This window comes from Scylla paramamosain, chromosome 14 (assembly GCF_035594125.1).
Source record: "Scylla paramamosain isolate STU-SP2022 chromosome 14, ASM3559412v1, whole genome shotgun sequence".
NCBI lineage: Eukaryota > Metazoa > Arthropoda > Malacostraca > Decapoda > Portunidae > Scylla > Scylla paramamosain.
The window spans coordinates 5,091,911-5,116,806 of record NC_087164.1 but is presented as its reverse complement, the minus strand read 5'-3'; the positions used below and the strand labels follow the sequence as shown (position 1 = coordinate 5,116,806).

General features: G+C 37.9%; 1 protein-coding gene across 1 annotated transcript; it reads left to right on the top strand.

The window, feature by feature from the left end:
* Window positions 1-8,748: 8,748 nt before the first annotated feature.
* Window positions 8,749-19,165, top strand: LOC135106781 (uncharacterized). The gene is made up of 3 exons (XM_064016084.1): window positions 8,749-9,007; window positions 9,162-9,249; window positions 17,926-19,165. The coding sequence occupies exons 1-3, from the start codon at window positions 8,838-8,840 to the stop codon at window positions 19,054-19,056; spliced, it is 1,389 nt and encodes a 462-aa protein (XP_063872154.1). The 5' UTR covers window positions 8,749-8,837; the 3' UTR covers window positions 19,057-19,165.
* Window positions 19,166-24,896: the final 5,731 nt, after the last annotated feature.

The window sequence follows — 24,896 nt, the reverse complement described above, 5'->3', positions numbered from 1 at the left end:
TTGCATAATAGTGGTTATTCTCTGACAACCAATGTACCCCCTGAAAAGTGCAAATGTACCACTAGGGGTACATGTGCTCCAGGTTGAGAACCCCTGGCTTAGAAGATCATTGATGAATATTAGGAAGAGAGTGGGAGACAGGACAGAATCTTGATGAACACCACTGTTAACACACTTAGGAGAAGAACAGCGACCATCTACCACAACAGTAACAGAACGGTCAGAAATGAAACTTCGGATGAAGTTACAGAGAGAAGGATAGAAGCCGTAGGAGGGTGGTTTGGAAATCATAGCTTTCTGCCAGACTCCATCAAAAGTTTTTGATACGTCAATAGGAATATTTAAAGTTAAGATAGCTGAAGAATTTAGGTATGTGTTGAGATTCTTTGAATAAAAGGAAGGTGTCATCAACGTAAAGTGAATACAGACCTATGTTTTACAGAAGATACTTTGATGACACCTTCCTTTTATTCAAACAGTCTTAACACATACCTAAATTGCTCAGCTATCTAAAATATATATATATATATATATATATATATATATATATATATATATATATATATATATATATATATATATATATATATATATATATATATATATATATATAAGGTTGTGAAGTGATAGATGTTTAAGAATCTTCTTGTTCAGAATTGATTCAAAAACTTTAGACAGGCAGGAAATTAAAGCAATAGGACGATAGTTTGAAGGATTAGAACGATGACAATTTTTAGGAACAGGGTAAATTTAGATAAACTCAAAGCAAGAAGGAAAGGTAAATATTGATAGACAGAGTTGCAAGAGTTTGACTAGGCAAAGTACAAGCACGGAGGCATAGTTTCGAAGAACAATAGGAGGGACCCCATCAGGTCCATAAACCTTCAGAGGGTTAAGGCCAGCAAGGACATAGAAAACATCACTGTGAAGAATCTTAAGGTGGCATGAAGTAGTCGGAGGGTGGAGGAAAGGTAGGAAGAAGCCCTGAATCACCCAAGGTAATGTTTTTAGCAAAGGTTTGAGCGAAGAGTTCAGCTTTAGAAATAGATGAGATAGTAGTGGTGCCATCATGTTGAAATAAAGGAGAGAAAAATGAAGATACAAAATTATTGGAGTTTAATGCTAGGCGCCAGAAATCTCGAGGGGAGTTAGATCTTGAACGATTGTCATATTTTTTTATTAATGAAGGAGCTTCTGACTAGTAAGGTTGTGATCGGAGGAACCCAACGGAGAAGGCAGATTGAAAAAATAAGCAGAAGGATTAGAGGTTAGGAACAGGTCAGTAATATTAAGCGTATTTCTAAGACGAGTGACAACATAAGCAGAAGGATTATAGGTTAGGAACAGGTCAAGAATATTAGGCATATCTCCAAGACAGTCAGGAATACGAATAGGGTGTCGCACCAATTGCTCTAGGTCGTGGAAGAGAGCAAAGTTAAAGGCTAGTTCACCAGGATAGTCAGTGAAGGGAGAGAAAAGCCAAAACAGGTGGTGAACACTGACGTCTCTAAGAATAGAGATCTCCACAAGAAGAAAGTCAGGATGTGCTCCACTTTGGAAGTTAAGTAGTCAAAGAATTTTTTTTTATAGTCAGAGGAGTTAGGGGAGAGGTATACAGCACAGATAAATTTAGTTTGAGAGTGACTCTATAGTCAAAGCCAGATGGTGGAAATTTCATAACATTCAAGAGAGTAGGCACAAGAGCAAAGTAGGAATGAACAAAAAGGAGGTTACTGTCAGTTGTCTCTTTTGCTCGGTGAAGGAAAAAGATGAGGTCTATTAGAAAAGAGGTGGTGTTCTACAGATTGAAAAATTAGATCTAAGGCAATGAATTTTGCAGAAGTTAATGAAGAAAAAGTTGGTGTGTCAAAAGATTTAGGGTCGATACCAGAAGAGCAACCCGAACTGAGAACATTAAAATATTTTGTGGTCCCCTCTCAAGATGGGGACTACGATGCTGTTGTAGGAATCGCCATATTTAGTTTAGAATTTTGAGTGATGGGTATGTACATGTGTAATTAGGTGCACATAGTTTTCTGTGAAGGAAGAGAAGTGTCTTTCGAGGGTAGACTGTCACTGTCCCGTTATGTCGTGAGAATCATAAGAACATAAGAAATAAGGGAGGCTGCAAGAAGCCACCAGGCTTACACATGGCAGTTCCTGTATGAAATATACCTACCTATTTCCACCTATCATCCCCATCCGTAAATCCGTCTAATCTTCTCTTAAAGTTCTCTAACGTCTTAGCACTAACAGCTTGATTACTGAATCCGTTCCATTCATCTACCACTCTATTTGAGAACCAATTTATTCCTATCTCTTTCTTAAACCTAAACTTTTCAAGCTTGAACCGTTATTTCTTCTTGTTCTGTCCTAGTTCCTGATCCTAAGAATTTTGCTTTCGTCCCCCTAGTTATAACTTTTATACCACTTGAAAGACTTCTATCAGATTCCCTCTTAACGTATGTCACTCTAAAGAATGTAAATTTAACAGTTTCAATATCGCTGCGTAAGGAATACTCCTCATCCCCTGTATCCTTTTACTCATTCTCCTTTGTACTGATTCTAATAGACTTATATCCTTCCTGTAATGTGGGAACCAGAACTGCACAGCGTAGTCTAGATGAGATCTGACCAGCCCCAAATATAACTTTAGTATTACTTCGGGCTTTCTACTTTTAACACTCCTAAAAATGAATCTTAGTACCCTATTTGCCCTGTTTCTGGCATCTATGCATTGCTTTCCTAGACGGAGTTCAGAGCTAACTATAGCTACTAAATCTTTCTCGTACCCTGAAACTACCAGAGATTCGTTGTTTATTGTGTAACTACTGTGTGAGTTCCCACTACCTACGCTAAGTACTTTGCATTTGTTAATATTGAACTGCATTTGTCATCTGTCTGTCCATTCGTTCATCCTATCCAAATCTGCCTGCAAGGTGATGGCATCCGATTCTGATCTAATTATCTGACCTAACAATCTTTGTCATCTGCAAATTTATTAAATTCACTACTAATTCCACTATCCAAGTCATTTATATATATATATATATATATATATATATATATATATATATATATATATATATATATATATATATATATATATATATATATATATATATATATATATATATATATATATATATATATATATATATATATATATATTGAAAAACAACACTGGCCCTAATATTGATCCCTGTGGCACCACATCAATTACATGACCCCACTCAGATTTAGAGCCGCTTATTACAACTCTTTATCGCCTGTCGCTTAGCCATGACCTTATCCAGTCTAACACTTTCCCATCTATCCCGTGTGCTTTAACCTTTCTCAGGAGCCTCTAATGGGGTAGCTTGTCAAACGCTTTAGTAAAGTCCAGACATAAGATTTCATAACTATCGCCGTTATTTGCTGCCTCGTACACTTTACTGTAAAAACTTTACTAGTTCGTCAAGCAAGACTTCCCCTTCGTGAAGTCATGCTGTGACTGATTCATCAGGTTATGTCTGTCTAAATGCTCCCTAATGTTCTTCATTATTATTGACTCCATTATTTTACCTACAACAGAAGTTAAGCTGACAGGTCTATAATTAGACGTTGAAGTTTTATCTCTTTTCTTAAAGATGCCTCCACATTACTGGTACCTCACCTGACTCAAATGATTTCCTAAAGACAAAAAACTAACGGCTCACTAATAACCTCTTTGCATTCCTTAAGTACTCTGGAATATATTTCATCTGGTCCTGGTGTCTCGAACTTTTTTAGCTTATCTATCTCCTGTTCCACTATCTCCTTAGTTATGGTAATATCTGTCAGTTTCTCATTTTCATCTACTCTAAACATCTGTTCACTATTCGGCATATTCTGCATGTTTTCCTGGGTGAAGACAGTTAAAAAATACTCATTCAGAATTTTACTAATCTCCTTCCAAGACCTAACCAGCTCCCCATCTGCTTTCTTTAATGGACATATAATTTCCTTATTCTTCGTCCTATATACCTAATAAAATCCCTTGGGATCTGTCTTCGCCTGGCTGGCTAACTTTAATTCACAATTGCCTTTAGTCGTTAACCTCTTGACTGTTCTAATTTATTATATTGTGGCCCCTGCCTTTAATCTCTTATATATACTTCTCTTCCGCCCTATATAGTGTTTTAACCAAACAGTCATACATTTTGGGTCATTTTTCTCTGATCTTATTGGTCTATACGGGATGTTTACTAATTGTCCTGTGTGCAGTTTATCTACGAAATAGTTATTCAGCTCATCTACATTTACTTCACCTAATCCTCTCATCTCGACCCCTTCCATCCTCTCGACTCCCTCATCTACTCGTTTCGACATCACCTCTCCCATCTCAGCATAACCTGACGCTCCAATATACTCACACATATCTCCCCATAACTCCCTTGCCCGACCATTCCGGACATTTCATCCCTCCTCTTGCCCTACATCCTCACACCTCACCTCACCTCTCTCATTCTACCTTACCTCTCTCAACTCCGTCCCGGACCTGACCTCACCCTGCGACACAAAAGAAAACGTTCAATGAGGTTACACCTGGGTTACTGATAAGTTCACAATACCCACTGATCCAATGCCTCAGGACTCACTGTGAGTAATTATCGTTTCGGCAGATATCTACTGCCTCCTCTAGTGGAAAATCCATCTGATTATCATGCAGTCTGGTGAATCACGCTAAAAACGCAGCAAGGCATTTGTGTCTTTCTTTAACGTAGGAGGGACACAGGCCAAGGGCAAACAAATTTCAAAAAAAAAAAAAAAAAAAAAAAAAAAAGTCTACTGAGATGCTGCTCCCCGAATAGTGTCCAAAACGGTAATCATAAATTGAAGGATAACTGTCTTGAAACCTCCCTCTTCAAAAAAATTTCAAGTCATAGGAAGGTGGTGATACAGAAGCAGGCAGGGAGTTCCAAAGTTTACCAGAGAAAGGGATGAATGATTGAGAATACCGGTTAACTCTTGCATTGGAGAAATGGACAAAATAGGGGCGAGTGAAAGAAGAAAATCTTGTGCAGCGAGGCCACGGAGGAAGGAAGGCATGCAGTTAGCACGATCAGAAGAGCAGTTGGCATGAAAATAGCGGAAGAAGACAGCAAAAGATGCAACATTGCAGCGATGAGAAAGAGGTTGAAGAAAGTCAGTTAGAGGAGAGGAGTTGATGGGAAAAACTTTTGATTCCATCCAGTCTAGAAGACCGGTATGAGTGGAAACCTCCCCCCACTCCCAGGCATGTGAAGCATACTCTATACATGGACGAATAAAGTCATTGTACAAAGTTAGCACCTGATAAGTGGGAAAAACTGGAGGAGATATCTCAGAACGTCTAACTTCATAGAAACTGTTTTAGCTAGAGATGAAATGTGAAGCTTCCAGATTTAGATTATAGATTAGAGATTTAGATTATAAGTAAAGGACAGACCGAGGATGTTCAGTGTAGAAGAGGGGGACAGTTGAGTGTCATTAAAAAAAAGAGGATAGATGTCTGGAAGGTTGTGTATAGTAGAAAGATGGAGGAATTGAGTTTTTGAGGCATTGAATAAAACAAAGTTTGCTCTGCCCCAATCAGAAATTTTAGACAGATCAGAAGTCAGGTGTTCTGTGGCTTCCCTATGTGAACTTTTTAGTTCCTGAAGGGCTAGATGTCTACGAAAAGACGTGGAAAAGTGCAGGGTGGTATCACCAGCGTAGAAGTGGATAGGTCTAGAAGTTGGGATTACAAGATCACTGATGAATAATAGGAAGAGACTGAGTGACAGGACAGAACCCTGAGGAACACCACTGTTAACAGATTTAGAAGAAGAACAGTGACCGTTTACCACAGCAACAATAGAACGGTCAGAAAGAAAACTTGAGATGAAGTTACAGAGAGAAGGATGGAAGCTGTAGAAGGGTAGTTTGGAAATCAAAGCTTTGTGCCAAACTCTATCAAAAGTTTTTGATATGTCTAAGGCAACAGCAAAAGTTTCATCAAAATCTCTAAAAGAAGATGACCAAGACTCAGTAAGGAAAGCCAGAAGATCACCAGTAGAGCAGCCTTGACAGAACCCATACTGGCGATAAGAAAAAAGGTTGTGAAGTGACAGATGTTTAAGAATCTTCCTATTGAGGATAGATTCAAAAACTTGAAATAGGCAGGAAATTAAAGCAATAGGACGGTAGTTTGAGGGAGTAGAGCGATCATCCTTTTTATGAACAGGCTGAATGTAGGCAAACTTCCAAAAAAGAAGGAAAGGCAGATGTTGACAGAGTTGAAACAGTTTGACTAGGCAAGGTACAAGCATGGAGGCGCAGTTTCGGAGAACAATAGGAGGGACCCCATCATGTCCATAAGCCTTCCTAGGATTTAGGCCAGCAAGGGCATGGAAAACATCATTGCGAAGAATTCTAATAGGTACCATAAAGTAGTCAGAGGGTGGAGGAGAGAAAGGAACAAGCCATGAATCATCCAAGGCAAAGTTTTTAGCAAACATCTGAGTGAAGACTTCAGCTTTAGAGATAGGTGTGATAGCAGCGGTGCTATCAGGTTGAAATAAAGGAGGGAAAGAAGAAGCAATGTTATTGAAGATGTTTTTGGCTAAGTGCCAGAAGTCATGTGGGGAGTTAGTTCTTGAGAGATTTTAACACTTTCTATTAATGAAAGAGTTTTTGGCTTATTGGAGATCAGACTTGGCATGGTTCCGAGCAGAAATATAGAGCACATGAGATTCTAGTGATGGTTCAAGGTTCAAGTACCTTTTCTGGGACACCTCTCTATCATGTATAGCACGAGAACAGGATTAGAGGTTAGGAAAAGGTCAAGAATGTTGGACGTATCTCTAAGACGGTCAGGAATACGAGTAGGGTGTTGCACCACTTGTTCTAGGTCGTGGAGGATAGCAAAGTTAAAGGTTAGTTCACCAGAACGGTCAACGAAGGGAGAGGAAAGCCAAAGCTTGTGGTGAACATTGAAGTCTCCAAGAATGAAGATCTCCACAAAAGGGAAGAGAGTCAGAATGTGCTCCACTTTGGCAGTTAAATATTCAGAGTTTCTTATAGTCAGAAGAGATAGGTGAGAGGTATATAGCACAGATAAATTTAGTTTGAGAGTGACTCTGTAGTAGTAGCTAAATAATAGAAAATTCGGAAGATTCAAGAGCGTGGGCACGGGAGCAGGTTAAGTCGTTGCGCACATCCAGCTTTGGACTGAAAATGGGAACAGAGGAAGTAGAAGGGAACAGAAAAGAAGCTACTGTCAGTTGCCTCAGACACCTGTGTTTCAGTGAGGAAAAGAAGATGAGGTTTAGTAGAGGAGAGGTGGTGTTCTACAGATTGAAAATCAGATCTAAGACCGCGAATGTTGCAGAAGTTAATTAAGAAAAAGTTGAGTTGGATATCAAGACACTTAAGGTCGATACCAGAAGAGCAGTCCGACCTGGGGACATTTGTGGTCCCCTTTCCAGATAGGAACTCCGAGGCTGGTGTAAGAGTCGCCCTGATAATTTTGAATTTTGAATTTTGAGTGAAGTGTGTGTGTGTGTATGTGTGTGTGTGTGTGTGTGTGTGTGTGTGTGTGTGTGTGTGTGTGTGTGTGTGTGTGTGTGTGTGTGTGTGTGTGTGTGTGTGTGTGTGTGTGTGTGTGTGTGTGTGTGTGTAATTAAGTGCTTGTGTGAAGGAAGAGAGTTGTCTTTAGAGGGCATGCTGTGACTGCCCCCTTGTGTTATGAGACACAAAGTGAAACGTTCAGTGAGGTCACAGCTGGGTTTAATGACAGGTTTATAGTACCCCCTGATCCAGTGCTTTAGACATCAGTGGGAGTAATTACCGTTTCGACAGGTGCCTACTGCTTCCTCTTGGTCCCTCATGGCTGTTATTCATATCAATTATTTAGATTTAAGTTTTGTATGTAACCTTGAGATATAAGATAACAGTCGTACATTGAGTGGTATGCAGCAACTCAGCTCCTTGCTCAGTGCTATTTAATCTCAGGTCATGTGTTTGAGTACGCACGTGTCCTCTTTTTTATATAACTGAGGACGACCACTTTGTGCTCTCATCTCCATATAGTGACATTTTTTCTAAGATTTTTCTAAATTTTCGAAGATAAAGATAAAATAAAGATTTGAATTTATCGATTTTTTTTTATTTAAAATATCAATATCGCTAGTATCGGAATTTCAGATTTATCGATTTATCGGTTATCGTGTGAGAAATTTAGCGTCAGTTACCGATTATCGATTATCGAGTATTGATACAACCGATACGGTTGTAAATTATCGTTATCAATTTATCGGTTATCGTGTTATTTTTTCGTTATCGCTATGATCATGAGTGAATCTGATCACGCCACGCGCATGAAAAGTAACAGTAATAAAGTATTGCTTGGAAAATATCCTGGCACTTCCTTGAACCAATCGCAGTTCCATGATATCCAGTGATGACTGCTCTAATCCTTCACAACCACCGATCTGTAGCTTTAATTTCTTGCACTTCTAAACCTTCTGACCTTCTGAGTGTATCCTGTGAGTGTGTGTGTGTGTGTGTGTGTGTGTGTGTGTGTGTGTGTGTGTGTGTGTGTGTGTGTGTGTGTGTGTGTGTGTGTGTGTGTGTATAACAAGGTAATTAAATTAATATTAATGCAACTGCAACTGTGATTCAGACAGCAATACTAAGCACTAAGTGAGACGCAGTTGGGACGCAGTTGCCAGTTTTTTGAGGCCACATACCTACCGGAATGTTGCCTCGCCTCAGTTCAGATACAAGCGGATCGTCGTGCGATTAGGAGCACAGCGCTAACGTTCCACGACCTGAACGTCCCGATACAACCCGTAATGACAGGAGACACGTCTTTCATTTGGCATCGGCCAGCCACTGAAGTGGAGACTCTTTTCGACTATGCCAACAGAAAAGGATATTTTGTCACCGTCTACGGGTTGAGTCTGTGTAGCGATTCGCCAGTAGATGACGACATGATGGAAAATGCTCTTAAACATCTCTTTAGGTAAGTATTCTCCTATGCAAATCACATTCAGTTAGCAATAAGGAGTCAAGTACAGTCATCCTCACTCAAACCTGCTTCCGTCCGACTTACTTATTTGTTTTGTTTACTTACCTATGTTTGTTTATTTATTTTTTTCCCTCATTCCTTTTTCCAGGAAGGTGCCCTCGCTGAGGACGTGCTTCAGAAATCGGGGAGACACACTGTGGGCCTGTGAAATGAAACATGAGCGGATTGACTTTCAGGTATTGTATTTGTGCAGTATATAATAAATTCCACCATAGTATTCAAGGAATTTGCGACCATACATCGTAAAAAATTATAATGGTGGCATATATGTGGAGTGTACTTTCTGCCATCATTGGTGAACAAAACACACTTCTCTGTTGAAGTGCTACGCTCAGAGTGATTACCGGATATTAACATTAAAAAATAAACAGATAGATATGAAGACGAATAGGTATGTATAAAAAGAGAAATGCAGATGGATAACAGATATACAAATTAATAAAAATACTAATGATAAATAAACAATATACAAAGATGAGGGTTAACGGTGCCAGTCTGCATTTCATGTAGAAATTAACGTAGCTTCCCAATGCTCCGAGATGCATTCCCGCTCCATGATGGGGTTTCATAGCAACAACTAGACAATACTAGTATATATATATATATATATATATATATATATATATATATATATATATATATATATATATATATATATATATATATATATATATATATATATATATATATATATATATATATATATATATATATATATATATATATATATATATATATATATGGGCAACAAAAATACAATAAAAATAAATAAATAAATAAATAAAAACACAGATGCAGGTCCCTGAATAGGGTCCGAACCTAACTTCATAGAAGCTGTTTTAGCTAGAGATGAGATGTGAAGTTTCCAGTTTAAATTATAGGAAAAGGGCAGACGAGGATGTTCAGTGAAGAAGAGGGGGACAGTTGAGTGTCACTGAAGAAGAGGGGATAGTTGTTTGGAAGGCTGTGTCGAGTAGATAGATTGAGTTTTTGAGGCATTGAACAATACTAAGTTTGCTCTGCCCCAATCAGAAATTTTACAGAGATCAGAAGTCAGGCATTTTGTGGCTTCCCTGCGTGAACTCTTTACTTCCTGAAGGGTTGGACGTATACGAAAAGACGTGGAAAAGTGCAGGGTGGTAAAATCAACGTAGGAGTGGATAGGAAAATTAAATTTGGTTTAGATCATTAATGAATAATAGGAAGAGAATGGGTGACAGGACAGAACACTGAGGAACACCACTGTCAATAGATTTAGAAGAACAGTAACCATCTACCATAGCAGCAATAGAACTGTTAGAATGGAAACATGAGATGAAGTTACAGAGAGAATAGAAGCCGTAGGAAGGTAGTTTAGAAATCAGAGCTTTGTGCCAGACTCAATCAAAAACTTTTGATATGTCTAAGGCAACAGCAAAAGTTTCACCAAAATCTCTAAAGGGATTGAAGGATAGAAGGATAAAAGGATACATACATACATACATACATACATACATACATACATACATACATACATACATACAAACATATTTAAATAAATAGATATATATAAATAAATAGATCACAGACAGGCAGACAGATACAGATAGATAGATACATAAGTAGATAGATAGATAGATAGATAGATAGATAGATAAGTGAATAAATAAGCAGACAGATAGACAGATAAGAAAAGGTATATACATAGATGGATAGATAGCTAGACAGACAGATAGATAAGTAGATAGATAATTGAGATAAAAATAGATAAGTAATTAGATATATACTCATAGATAGATATATAGATAGGTAAATAGACAGAGATAGATAGACAGACAGACAGACAGGCAGATATATAGATGGATGGATAAACATAGATAGATGTATAAATAAACAGATAATTAAGAAAAATAAATAGTTAGATACAAGCGTACCACACACACACACACACACACACACACACACACACACACACACACACACACACACACACTACATGCATATATATATACACACGTACATACGGTCAGATCCAGTAGACTTAGGCAAATATGTACACCTCCGGAGGGTATCTAGTGGACGACTTTCTGATTACTGTAGCACAACGACTCTGATCAGTCACTCCTGAGAGACACCGATATATGTAATTTTGGATGTTACATTAATTTCTTTCGGCTGGTTAGCATTAATATACACCAAACATTATCACTATAATCACTATAATCACTATAATCAAATAATACCGAAATAAAATTATATTTAAATATAATAATCGGCACAGCACAAATATAAATATGAATAATCAAGAAACTATATCAGACAGTAAAAGAACTCCAGCTGCACTTCTCAAGGTCACTAGCATATAGTGTATTATGTCACCTAAACCGAAAGCATTCTATAACTCACTGTTTCTGACCAGCTATCTTTCTGATCATAACTGTTTACATATATATATATATATATATATATATATATATATATATATATATATATATATATATATATATATATATATATATATATATATATATATATATATATATATATATATATATATATATATATATATATATATATATATATATATATATATATATATATATATATTTTTTTTTTTTTTTTTTTTTTTTTTTCTAAACCACCTGCATGGTACGCAATAGGGAAACATCATGCTCTCTTTTTTCCCCATCATTCTTTGCTTTCCGTCCATAAAATAGGCAATATACCCTTAAGTCAAATTTAGCGTCTTTAGGATATAGCAATGTCTATGTATTATTTACCTTCCACCGACAGGACCCCACCACGGTAAAAAAGAAAAAAATGTGAACGTTAGTTGCTGTTAACATTAATTAAGGTTGTTCCCCAACGTACTGTAAGGAGCTAATGACCTTGGTCTAGCTTTATTTTTATTTATTCATTTTTTTTCTTTGAGTGTGTGTGTGTGTGTGTGTGTGCGTGTGTGTGTGTGTGTGTGTGTGTGTGTGTGTGTGTGTGTGTGTGTGTGTGTGTGTGTGTGTGTGTGTGTGTGTGTATTAAATATATATATATATATATATATATATATATATATATATATATATATATATATATATATATATATATATATATATATATATATATATATATATATATATACAAGGTCAGAGGAGAGAGAGAGAGAGAGAGAGAGAGAGAGAGAGAGAGAGAGAGAGAGAGAGAGAGAGAGAGAGAGAGAGAGAGAGAGAGAGAGAGAGAGAGAGAGAGAGAGAGATACTATGCATATAGTATAGGTGTGAAAAAAATTAGTGCAGTAATGAAACGTTACCCCTTGTAAACCTCACAGAAGGAAAAAAAAAAAAAAAAAAAAAAACATAAAACGAAGGATAAAAATGATCCAGGAGTGACTCCAAACAAAAGAAGACTCTGTTTGCCCATCTAAATTAAGCATGCATACATAGTATGCATACTATGTATGCATACTATGTATGCATGCTTAGTATACATACTATGTATGCATACTATGTATGCATGCTTAATTTAGATGGGCAAACAGATTCTTCTTTTGTTTGGAGTCACTCCTGGATCATTTTTATCCTTCGTTTTATGTTTTTTTTTTTTTTTCTTCTGTGAGGTTTACAAGGGGTAACGTTTCATTACTGCACTAATTTTTTTTTTTTCACACCTGAACCGACAGCAGTCCTCTGTATCTATCTTGAGAAGACAAGTGGCATGTTGGCCCAGCAGGGAAAGCGGCGCTTGATTTACATCCGCCAAATTATCGACATGTCCGGAAATTACATATCGCTCTTAATAATGTTCAGAAATAGCCTAGAATTACTTAGAAATATTCAAGATTAATTCACAAACATAAACTGCTACCAAAATAGCCAAAATATCTTGTTAGATTTCATTCAAAATAATATTGCTACATTTAGAAAGCCGCTACTTTAGCGGCATTTCTACTCCTAGGAGTAACTTTTACTGTGAAAGTAAAAGTTGCTTTTAGGATCAACTTCTAGGAGCAAAGTCGAAGATGAAAGCAATTCTAGGAGTGTTTCTAAGAATACTCGTTGAGCTCGTAGCAACCGATCTTTTGGTAAGGGGCGCCACGCTCCGGGACAGCAAGGTCACAACCCATCGACATGCATATATACATACACACGTACATATGGTCAGATCCAGTAGACTTAGGCAAATATGTACACCTCCGGAGGGTATCTAGTGGACGACTTTCTGATTACTGTAGCACAACGACTCTGATCAGTCACTCCTGAGAGACACCGATATATGTAATTTTGGATGTTACATTAATTTCTTTCGGCTGGTTAGCATTAATATACACCAAACATTATCACTATAATCACTATAATCCCTATAATCAAATAATACCGAAATAAAATTATATTTAAATATAATAATCGGCACAGCACAAATATAAATATGAATAATCAAGAAACTATATCAGACAGTAAAAGAACTCCAGCTGCACTTCTCAAGGTCACTAGCATATAGTGTATTATGTCACCTAAACCAAAAGCATTCTATAACCCACTGTTTCTGACCAGCTATCTTTCTGATCATAACTGTTTATATATATATATATATATATATATATATATATATATATATATATATATATATATATATATATATATATATATATATATATATATATATATATATATTTTTTTTTTTTTTTTTTTTTTTCTAAACCACCTGCATGGTACGCAATAGGGAAACATCATGCTCTCTTTTTTCCCCATCATTCTTTGCTTTCCGTCCATAAAATAGGCAATATACCCTTAAGTCAAATTTAGCGTCTTTAGGATATAGCAATGTCTATGTATTATTTCCCTTCCACCGACAGGACCCCACCACGGTAAAAAAGAAAAAATGTGAACGTTAGTTGCTGTTAACATTAATTAAGGTTGTTCCCCAACGTACTGTAAGGAGCTAATGACCTTGGTCAAGCTTTATTTTTATTTATTCATTTTTTTTTTCTTTGAGTGTGTGTGTGTGTGTGTGTGTGTGTGTGTGTGTATTATATATATATATATATATATATATATATATATATATATATATATATATATATATATATATATATATATATATAATATCAGAGGAGAGAGAGAGAGAGAGAGAGAGAGAGAGAGAGAGAGAGAGAGAGAGAGAGAGAGAGAGAGAGAGAGAGAGAGAGAGAGAGAGAGAGAGAGAGAGAGAGAGAGTGATACTATGCATATAGTATAGGTGTGAAAAAAATTAGTGCAGTAATGAAACGTTACCCCTTGTAAACCTCACAGAAGGAAAAAAAAAAAAAAAACATAAAACGAAGGATAAAAATGATCCAGGAGTGACTCCAAACAAAAGAAGACTCTGTTTGCCCATCTAAATTAAGCATGCATACATAGTATGCATACTATGTATGCATACTATGTATGCATGCTTAGTATACATACTATGTATGCATACTATGTATACATACTTAATTTAGATGGGCAAACAGAGTCTTCTTTTGTTTGGAGTCACTCCTGGATCATTTTTATCCTTCGTTTTATGTTTTTTTTTTTTTTTCTTCTGTGAGGTTTACAAGGGGTAACGTTTCATTACTGCACTAATTTTTTTTTTTCACACCTGAACCGACAGCAGTCCTCTGTATCTATCTTGAGAAGACAAGTGGCATGTTGGCCCAGCAGGGAAAGCGGCGCTTGATTTACATCCGCCAAATTATCGACATGTCCGGAAATTACATATCGCTCTTAATAATGTTCAGAAATAGCCTAGAATTACTTAGAAATATTCAAGATTAATTCACAAACATAAACTGCTACCAAAATAGCCAAAATATCTTGTTAGATTTCATTCAAAATAATATTGCTACATTTAGAAAGCCGCTACTTTAGCGGCATTTCTACTCCTAGGAGTAACTTTTACTTTGAAAGTAAAAGTTGCTTTTAGGATCAACTTCTAGGAGCAAAGTCGAAGATGAAAGCAATTCTAGGAGTGCTTCTAAGAATACTCGTTGAGCTCGTAGCAACCGATCTTTTGGTAAGGGGCGCCACGCGCCGAGACAGCAAGGTCACAACCCATCGACTTGCATTTCGTATCCACTCCAAATTAGGAAGCTTGTCCATCTACCTCCCCGCGCCTATGACTCGAACTTTGGCCTTGTCAATTAGGAACCGAACGTGCTAACCACAACACAAAGTGGTGTGTGTCTGTCCATCTATCTATCTATCTTTGTGTGTGTGTGTGTGTGTGTGTGTGTGTGTGTGTGTGTGTGTGTTTTGTTGTGTTGTGTTGTGGTGTTGTGTCGTATTGTATGATGTGATGTGTGTGTGTGTGTGTGTGTAAGTGCTGTGTCGTGTCATGTCGTGTGGTGTGGTGTGGTGTGGTGTGGTGGTGTGGTGTGGTGTGGTGTGTGTTGTGTTGTGTCGTGCTGTGTTGTGTTGTGTTGTGTTGTGTAATGTGATGTGATGTGATGTGATGTGTGTGTGTGTGTGTGTGTGTGTGTGTGTGTGTGTGTGTGTGTGTGTGTGTGTGTGTGTGTGTGTGTGTGTGTGTGTGTGTGTGTGTGTGTGTGTGTGTGTGTGTGTGTGTGTGTGTGTGTGTGTGTCATTCACCTACGGTCGTCTGCTGGTTACCTAGCCAGCCGTTACCCTGCGGAAAAACCTCAAAGCTCATAGTGACCATAGGTGGGCGCTATCGCGATAAATTATCACGATAAACATCCATGACAACGATATTTGGTTATCGGTTATGCGGTAATTATTTTTCCCAGGTTATCGATTCGTCTGGTTTACCCGATACTTATGGTTCCAAACTAGCAATAATAGATAATTTTATTTTTTGGAACATGATCATGTTAAAATTTCAAAATCAAATGTAGTTATTTTACTTAAAACAGTACTTTTCATTAGTGAAGAAACAGGATAAGCAATGAATTTGAATTTTTTTAAACGATTATTCTAAGTTTTCGAATATAAAGATAAAAGTAAAGATTTGGATTTATCAATTCTTTTATTTAAAATATCAATATTGTTATCGTTATTATTGAAATTTTGGATTTATCGATTTATCAGTTATCACCTTATTGGGTGATAACTTATCGATTATCACCGATAAGGTTATAGTTATCAGTTTATCGATTATCGTGATAATCTTTTTTTATTTCGTTATCGCAAACATCTATGATAATCAAACATCTATGATAATGACCGAGCTTTGGGTAGGACGGAGACAACTCACACACCAGATACCGGGACACAACCCCAACCCCTCGGATTACATCCTGTACCTACTTGCTGCTAGGTGAACAGGGCTACACATTAGGAGGTTCGGCCATTTGTCTCGCCCGGGACTCGAAACTGGGCCATCCCGGGTGTGAGCCGAGCGCGCTAACCACTACACTAAGCAGGTGTGTGTGTACGATAGCGGACTCGAGCAAAATTAAAAGCGCCGTTTGTGAGGACTTCTTCGATATGGTTTTACTTCATTCTCTAATAAGGGTATCTTAAGGATTCAGTGTGTGTTGTGTCTGAATGTGTTTGGTAATGGTTTCTTACAGCCCTCAAAGCTGAAATATTATTTTGAAGGATTAATCTTGAACATCAAAAATAGGAACCTCTTTAATCGTCAGGACAGATCTCAAGTGTCTGAAGCTGGACTCAAGTGAGATGTTTCAAGCACAATAAAAATGTACTCAATGCCCATATTAATAAACACTTTGAAAGCTAAAAGTTATTCTCAACGTAAATATTACTTTCAAAGTTGCTTCTAATTTCTAAAAGAACACTAAAAATTGCGAGTTTGCTTCTAAAAGTGCTTTCAAAGTGGACAAAAGATAAAAGCACCTCGAAGGGTCTTTTACATGAGTCAAGAAAGAAAGTAAAGAAAGTAAAGAAAGTAAAGTAACTGTCTAAGTAACCACTAAAGATTAAACGTGCTCTGAGAATTATTATACGTGTATAGCATTTGAGTTTCTATTATTATTATTGCTTCAACTACTATGTATTATGGTAACCATATTGCCCTCTTCTTTATTATGGAATCCAACTGTGTTCTTTCTATAATGTGCATCTACAGTAAAATCCCTCTTATCCGGCATCAACGGGACCGCCGACATGCCGGATACTTGAATATTGCCGGATACTTGAATAGAAGTGAAATTATGTCCACAATCACCACCCTACACTCACGCATCTTACCATAACAAAGATCAGCTGATCTTAATCACCAGCTGATCTGATCAGCTGCTTAAGTGTAAGCACAACACGCTTCCTCTTTTCTACAACTTTAGGCATGATGAAGGCGTCAGGTGATAAACAGTGCACACGTGGGACTGAGTCACTGAGTAAACACAGTGCAGTGGGCCGCGGGTGGCACGAAGCAGTACGCTCTGGTGGCGAGAGGACAAAGTATGCCTCGTGCGGGAATTTTAATCGATTTTATGAGTACACATTGATTTTTTATTGATTTTAAGGCTCAGGGAAAAATGTGCCGGATACTTGAAGCTGCTGGATACTCGAATGCCGGATGAGAGGGATTTTACTGTACATGATCTGTTGTAGTTAAATTACTCCTCTTGCTGATGTTAAAATAATTGTCACTACAGGTTAACCATATTAAAGTGAGTAAACAAAAAGTCAGTAAACGACTAGGTCGTTTGTCATCCTGAACCCCTACAGATGTGACGGCGGCTACTACCAATGCCGTATGATTAGCGGATTCAGGAAGGTCACTCAAACCTGTCATATTCAGAAAGAATGCTTCACAGCAGGTGATCGTGTATATTTTTATGTTATGCCATTTACCACTTCCTTCAAAGTATGTATGTACAGTACCTGTGACAGAATAAATACTCATCACACTAAACACCATTCTCCGTTCCCCAGGTGACAGAAACGGAAGATGTGGTCACAGCCATTGAGGATCTGTTCGGATACAAGTTCCCCACTACTGAAGGGCCCTTGTGGTGCGCCCGCCTGTTGCCCTCAACTGCCCCCTTGCCTTCCTCCCAGCCAGATGTAATCGCCTCCTGTGACTTTCCTCACATCCGCACATTACTGCTAGCCAACCACCACGGTATCAATGATGGTACCAGCAACACATTCATCGCACAGTCACTCTTGCACATCCTGGACGACATGATTGCTGACAGTCCTGTCGATGATGAGGTCCAAATGGGAAATCTGGCTAACGGGGAGGAATCCAAAGCCATACTGACAGCTATGGCAGAGCAACTGAGGGAAGACAAGGATCGCCAACAAAACATAATAGAAGAGGCCAATAAGTCTCGTAATGCAGAGAAACTCATCCCACGGGCCTATCCAATGTCCAGGGGTCCCAACCCCAAGGATCAGATAGTCATGCAAGATCTTGACAAGGAAACAACTCAGAACTTCTTAAAGCGGTGCAAACAGGAAGGAGTCACAGTGAACAGCGCAATGACTGCGGTAATAAATATAAGTCTAGTTGACTTTGTACGAGAAGGAGGACTTGAGCAGGACACCTACACCATCCATGAGTTGCACTCAGTCAATCTGAGACGCTATTTTTCTGGAAATACAGACAAGACCGTAGGATGTCACATGCTTCTGCCACGTGTCTTGTTTCCCACACCAGCAAAGTGGCGGGAAGTTTTCTGGGAGTACACCAGAACCATCCACACCACTATTCTTCATGGGCTTGAGGATAAAGATGCATTTTTGTATTTGCTGAATATGAATGAGGGAACCACTCCAGAGGAAATATTTCAAAAGCGACCATATCCACAGTGTGACTATGCTATTGGCAATGTAGGAAACTTGGACCGCCGTCTCACAACAAAGAGACAACATATCAGCCTCTGCCATTTGGTGAGGAGCACCGCTTGCTGGAACGACCCAATGTACTCCTTCTTTCACACACTGAACGGCTGCTTCGCTTACAGTCTTGTGTACTGCACTGACGTGCTCACAAGGGAAATGGCAAAAAGATTCTTGGAAATAACCTTTGATAACCTAAAAGCCATAGTTCAATTGTAAGATGACATCGCCTGACAGTAAAACAGTACAACAGAAAAACCAATCAATAAATGAAAATTTTTCATGATACGTTGTTCACATGAGGAAGCATAAAATTCATCATAAATGTTCCAGTGGTATGAGCCATATACAATATGCATCAGTAAACTAATACTTTGTTATTATGGGTAATGACAAGAGTCAATGAGTGACTTACCACAAGCATGCAACTTGAACATAACAGCAGAAATTCATGAATAACCAACCTTCTCAAAATGAGCTGATGATGAAAAGAACAATATATGTTGTTATGACACCAAGTTCAGTCTCTCTCATAGCTGCTACTAACTCAGGTCAGCTACCTTCTATGCAGTCTAGTGCAGGGCACAAATACACATATACGGGATCCTTCTGGTCTCCTGCAGCGATTAACAAAGGTGAGGTCGCTACCCTGTTCCACCCACCAACAGGGAAGGAAGTATTACAACTGTCAAATCACTTCAATTTGCTGAGAAAAAATCTCAACCACGTTCTAGGGAGGCACAGCTACGACAAAAAACCCACACCTATGAGGTTTATAATATACTGTGAGCCATCTCCCACCAGAGACAGAACCACCCACACTCACAGAACAATATATCCTTCTGTTGGCTAGCTGTTTATTTACAGTCTCTCTGTGAACAGGCCAGTACCGCCTGTTCACGGTAAGACTCGGTGTCAGAGGAAACAACCACAACCAGCAAAGTATCTTTATATCCTCTGGCTCCAAAACTCTCAGCAGAGCTTCTAGAACCAGCCACATTTAATAGCACAAAACACTAAGGATACATGAACATTACAACCATCAGGCAAAAGAGGAGCCACACAACTGCTCCCCAATATGCCAAATCACCTGGCCAGCGCCGAGGAGTCAGTGTCAAAAGATATCTCTTCAAATTACAGAGGCACCACAGGCTCCTAGAGACGCTAATCCTACCTATCTCGGCAGGGGCGTACTGCTTTCAATACTTAAATAATATCTAATCAAAAAAAGCCCTCTAATATATATATATATATATATATATATATATATATATATATATATATATATATATATATATATATATATATATATATATATATATATTAGAGGGCTTGAAAGAGTTTAACTAGGCAAGGTACTAGCACAGAGGTGCAGTTTCATAGAACAACAGGAGGGACCCCATCAGCTCCATATGCCTTCAAAGGGTTTAGGCCAGTGAGGGCATGGAAAACATCATTGCGAAGAATTTTAAAAGGCAGCATGAAGTAGTCAGAGGGTGGAGGAGAGGAAGGAACTAGCTCTGAATCATCCAAGGTAGCATTTTTAGAAAAGGTTTGAGTTAAGAGTTCAGCTTTAGAGATAAATGTGATAGTGGTGCCACCTGGTTGAAATAAAGGAGGGAAAGAAGAAGCAATATTATTGGAGATGTTTTTTGGCTAGGTACCAGAAGTCACGATGGGAGTTAGATCTTGAAAGATTTTGACACTTTCTATTAATGAAGGAGTTTTTGGCTAGTTGGAGAACAGACTTGGCATGGTTTCGGGCAGAAATATAGAGTGCGTGAGATTCTGATGATGTAGTCCACTTCTCTCATGCATAGCATAGCATTCCAAAGTTTGGAAGGTTTAGGTCAAAAAAAAAAGAGTGAGGAATGTACACCTCCAGTGTCACGCACTGTTATGCGCTCAGCACACAGAGACGGTTCTCTGACACAGAAACAGTAGTCATTTCAAGGAAAATCAGCAAAATAACTCCTCAGGTCCCCCCCCCCCAAAACTAGTAGAAGCAAAACGCCAGAGGCACACCAGCTTAGGGGTATCCTGAGGAGGGATTGGAGCGATAGGACAAGATACAAATATAAGACTGTGATTAGAGGAGCTCAACAAAGAAGATAGGGCAACAGCATAAGCAGAAGGATTAGAGATTAGGAAAAGGTCAAGAATGTTAAGCGTATCTCCAAGACAGTCAGGAATACATGTAGGATGTTGCACCAATTGCTCTAGGTCGTGGAGGATAGCAAGGTTAAAGGCTAGTTCACCAGGATAGTCAGTGAAGGGAGAGGAAAACCAAAGCTGGTGGTGAACACTGAAGTCTTCAAGAATGGAGATCTTCACAGAAGAGAAGAGAGTCAGAATGTACTCCACTTTGGAAGTTAAGTAGTTAAAGAATCTCTTATAGTCAGAGGAGTTAGGTGAGAGGTATACAGCACAGATAAATTTAGTTTGAGAGTGACTCTGTAATCATAGCCAGATGGTGGGAAACTCGGAAGATTCAAGAGCGTGGGCACAAGAGTAGGTCAAGTCGTTGCGCACAAAGACGCAACATCCAGCTTTCGATTGAAAGTGAGGATAAAGAAAGTAGGAAGGAACAGAAAAGGGGTTTACTGTCAGTTGCCTCAGATACGTGTGTTTCAGTGAGGAAAAGATGAGGTTTAGTAGAGAAGTGGCGTCCTACAGATTGAAACATTAGATCTAAGACCGTGAATGTTGCAGAAGTTTATGAAGAAAAAGTTGAGGGGGATACCAGAAGAGCAGTCCGACCTGGGGACATTTGTAGTCCCCTCCCCAGATGGGAACTCCGAGGCTAGTGTAGGAGTCGCCATGATAATTTTGAATTTTCAGCGAAGGGTGTGTGTGTGTGTAATTAGGTGCTTGTAGTTTTGTGTGAAGGAAGAGAGTTGTCTTTAGAAGGCAGGCTGTGAATTCCCCCTTGTGTTGTGAGACACAAAAGGAAACGTTCAGTGAGGTCACAGCTGGGTTTAATGATAGGTTCACACCACCCTCTGATCCAGTGTTTTAGATCTTACTGGGAGTAATTATCGTTTCGGCAGGTGCCTAGTGCCTCCTCATGTGTATGTAAGTTTACTTACATACACACTAGCGTAATAATGCAAAATGATTTCTTCCACAATTATATTTTGATTTAGTTTTATGACGATTTGATTTGCTGATGCGAGAGAGAGGGAATAACCTGCATTATTTCTCGTTAGACTTAAGCACACGCTCCTTAGCAGTATGAGTGTTCATTATCTGATACATTACAGACATAAAGCGGAGTTTCTATAAGCTGCTGTGAGCAAGAGTTCACTGCTATTGCTTGTCCTGTCCAATAAAAGACGTGATTGTGATGAATGTGACCTCAATATACCGGAGCGCTGGAGAATATTAATTTTGTAGCTGCCAACAGCTCGTTAAAATACAGTATGTTAAAGTGTGACGCCTGCTTAGGGGAAGTTTACACCACTTCGATTTAGCGAGGTTTGAGGACTCCACTAAAGACTATGACTATGGTCTACCAGCTGAGCACCAACACACTACTCTGGGCGTCAGTGCATCACAGGGTGATGATCGAAACAAGACTCTATTCATCCCTAGCGTTGGGAAATAGATGGTCTGAATTACACTGTATTAATTCCATGCTAGAACGACAACACTAAAGTTTGTCGAGGATAAGAGAACCACACTTATTTGGATGACTACACTAACCTTTGACATGGATGACTGGCCTAACCTTTAACTTTGATGTATTAATCACGTATTATTCTTTCTTAAATGTCATTTTGACTGGTACATTTGTCTTTAACAAACTATATCATATGCATGTTCCACTATCAAATCAGTATGCGCTACATTTATGTAAGATTCTAATTTACAGATACCAAGTAAGGTATGGCTAGCACCAGACTTTATTTATTTATTATTATTTTTTTTTATTGATTTATTTATTTATTTATTTTTATTTTTTTCTTTTTATTTTTTGACAATCTGAGAAAGCGGAGTGTTTAAAAGCCTTGTGTTTAATAATTATTCCTATATAATCATGTATTAATATACAAGTGAAGCTCTTGCGTGGTTTTTAAAGGTGCCGCGGAACCAACCTATAAACTATAAACCATAGGTACATGTCGGCTAACACCCGACTTTATTTTTTTTATTTTATTTTTTTTCTTATTTTATATATATTTATTTCTTTTTACTTATTTATTTATTTATTTATTTTTTTTTTTTATGACACAATCTGAGAAAGCGGAATGTTTAAAAGCCTTGTAGTTAATAATTATTCCTATATAACCATGTATTAATATACAAGTGAAGCTCTTGCGTGATTTTTAAAGGTGCCGCAGAACCTCTCACCCATTAGAAAATCCGGAACATTATTATGACTGATACTTTTACTTCTATAATCTTGACGACTTTTTTTTAGTGTGTGTGTGTGTGTGTGTGTGTGTGTGTGTGTGTGTGTGTGTGTGTGTGTGTGTGTGTGTGTGTGTGTGTGTGTGTGTGTGTGTGTGTGTGTGTGTGTGAGTGAGTGAGTGAGTGAGTGAGTGAGTGAGTGAGTGAGTGAGTGAGTGAGTGAGTGAGTGAGTGAGTGTGTGTGTGTGTGTGTGTGTGTGTGTGTGTGTGTGTGTGTGTGTGTGTGTGTGTGTGTGTGTGTGTGTGTGTGTGTGTGTGTGTGTGTGAAAAATTAGCTCCGAGCATTGCAGCACATGAGTGGTTGACTGCCGTGTTTCCAAACTGAAAACGACAGGCGTAAAGACGCAGCAGTACAGGGAGGATAATTTTCACTCGATATTTTTCCATTTTGAGCTAGTTTTCTTGTGTCGAAGAGCAGAAAAGCCTCGAAAAGGACAGATTTCTGTAAGGCTGTCAGAAGACCACTGCTAGGAAAAAATAAAAGTGGGTTTTTTCTTATTCTCCTCTGAGGAGCACGTGTCTTATGTTATCATCCTATTGCATTTTAATTTCGTATATTATGCCTTATTCAATCTGTAATGCTTTACGGCACAATGTGTTATGCGTTCTTCCCCTTTATAGGCATAACTGTGTATGTAACACTAGTGATTATGAAAAAAAAAGTAAATAAAGAAAATTTCCTAAAAACTAAAAAAAAAAAAAGAAAGTTTCAAAATTCCTACACACACAAAAAAAAAAAAACTACTTTAACACGAAAAGTGAATTCGAACGTATTTTTTTATGTATATTATACTCTTATAATTATTTGTATTTATTTACTTATTTATTTACCTATTTAATTCCTTATTTATTTATTTATTCATTTATTTATTTTTATTTTGATTTAGTTATTTTATTTATTTATTCTATTTATCTATTTATTTTTATTCTTTTTTTTATAAAGCATAAACATGTCGCCCGCACACACAAATAACAATGGAGCAGCTCCGGAGGTTGCCATCGCATGGAAGTTTCCGCCTTCCTGGCTGTTTACAGTAAGTATATAGTTTATTTTATTCTCATTTTCGACCTTTTGAAATTTTATATTTAACGACAAGCAGACGTTTATAAGTTGTATGTTTAACGACTACCAGCCATTAAGTAACCAATGTGGATATCTAGGTCATAGGATCGGAGAGGGCTTATAGACTTCAACATCTGACATGTGTAGCAATCAGCTCTGTAATTTGGAAAATGCACATGGGGAAAGTAGGAAAGGCAAAAATTAGTTTAGCAAGGTAGATAAAGAATTTTACAGGAAATTTTACAGTAGTAATGATAAAGTAAACGATAACTCCACTTGCAAACAATGAACACTGAATTATTCTGCGAAGATGAGTGATTTCAAGAAAGTACTAAAAGCAATATCATGCCATTCTGATATACGTACAAGTCAGAAACAATGACTCTTAGGAAAGTCCTGCAACAAAGATTTCAGTGCCTAAAGAAGGATGGAGAGAATAAGGCCTGGCATAAAGTAAAAAAATAAGAAGCGAGCATAATGGATCATATACAAGACCAAAGTTGAAGACATTAATTTTCCACTACAGTTAAAAGAAACAGGACACCGTACAGATGATTATAGTGGATGTAATGGCAGCCAGGAA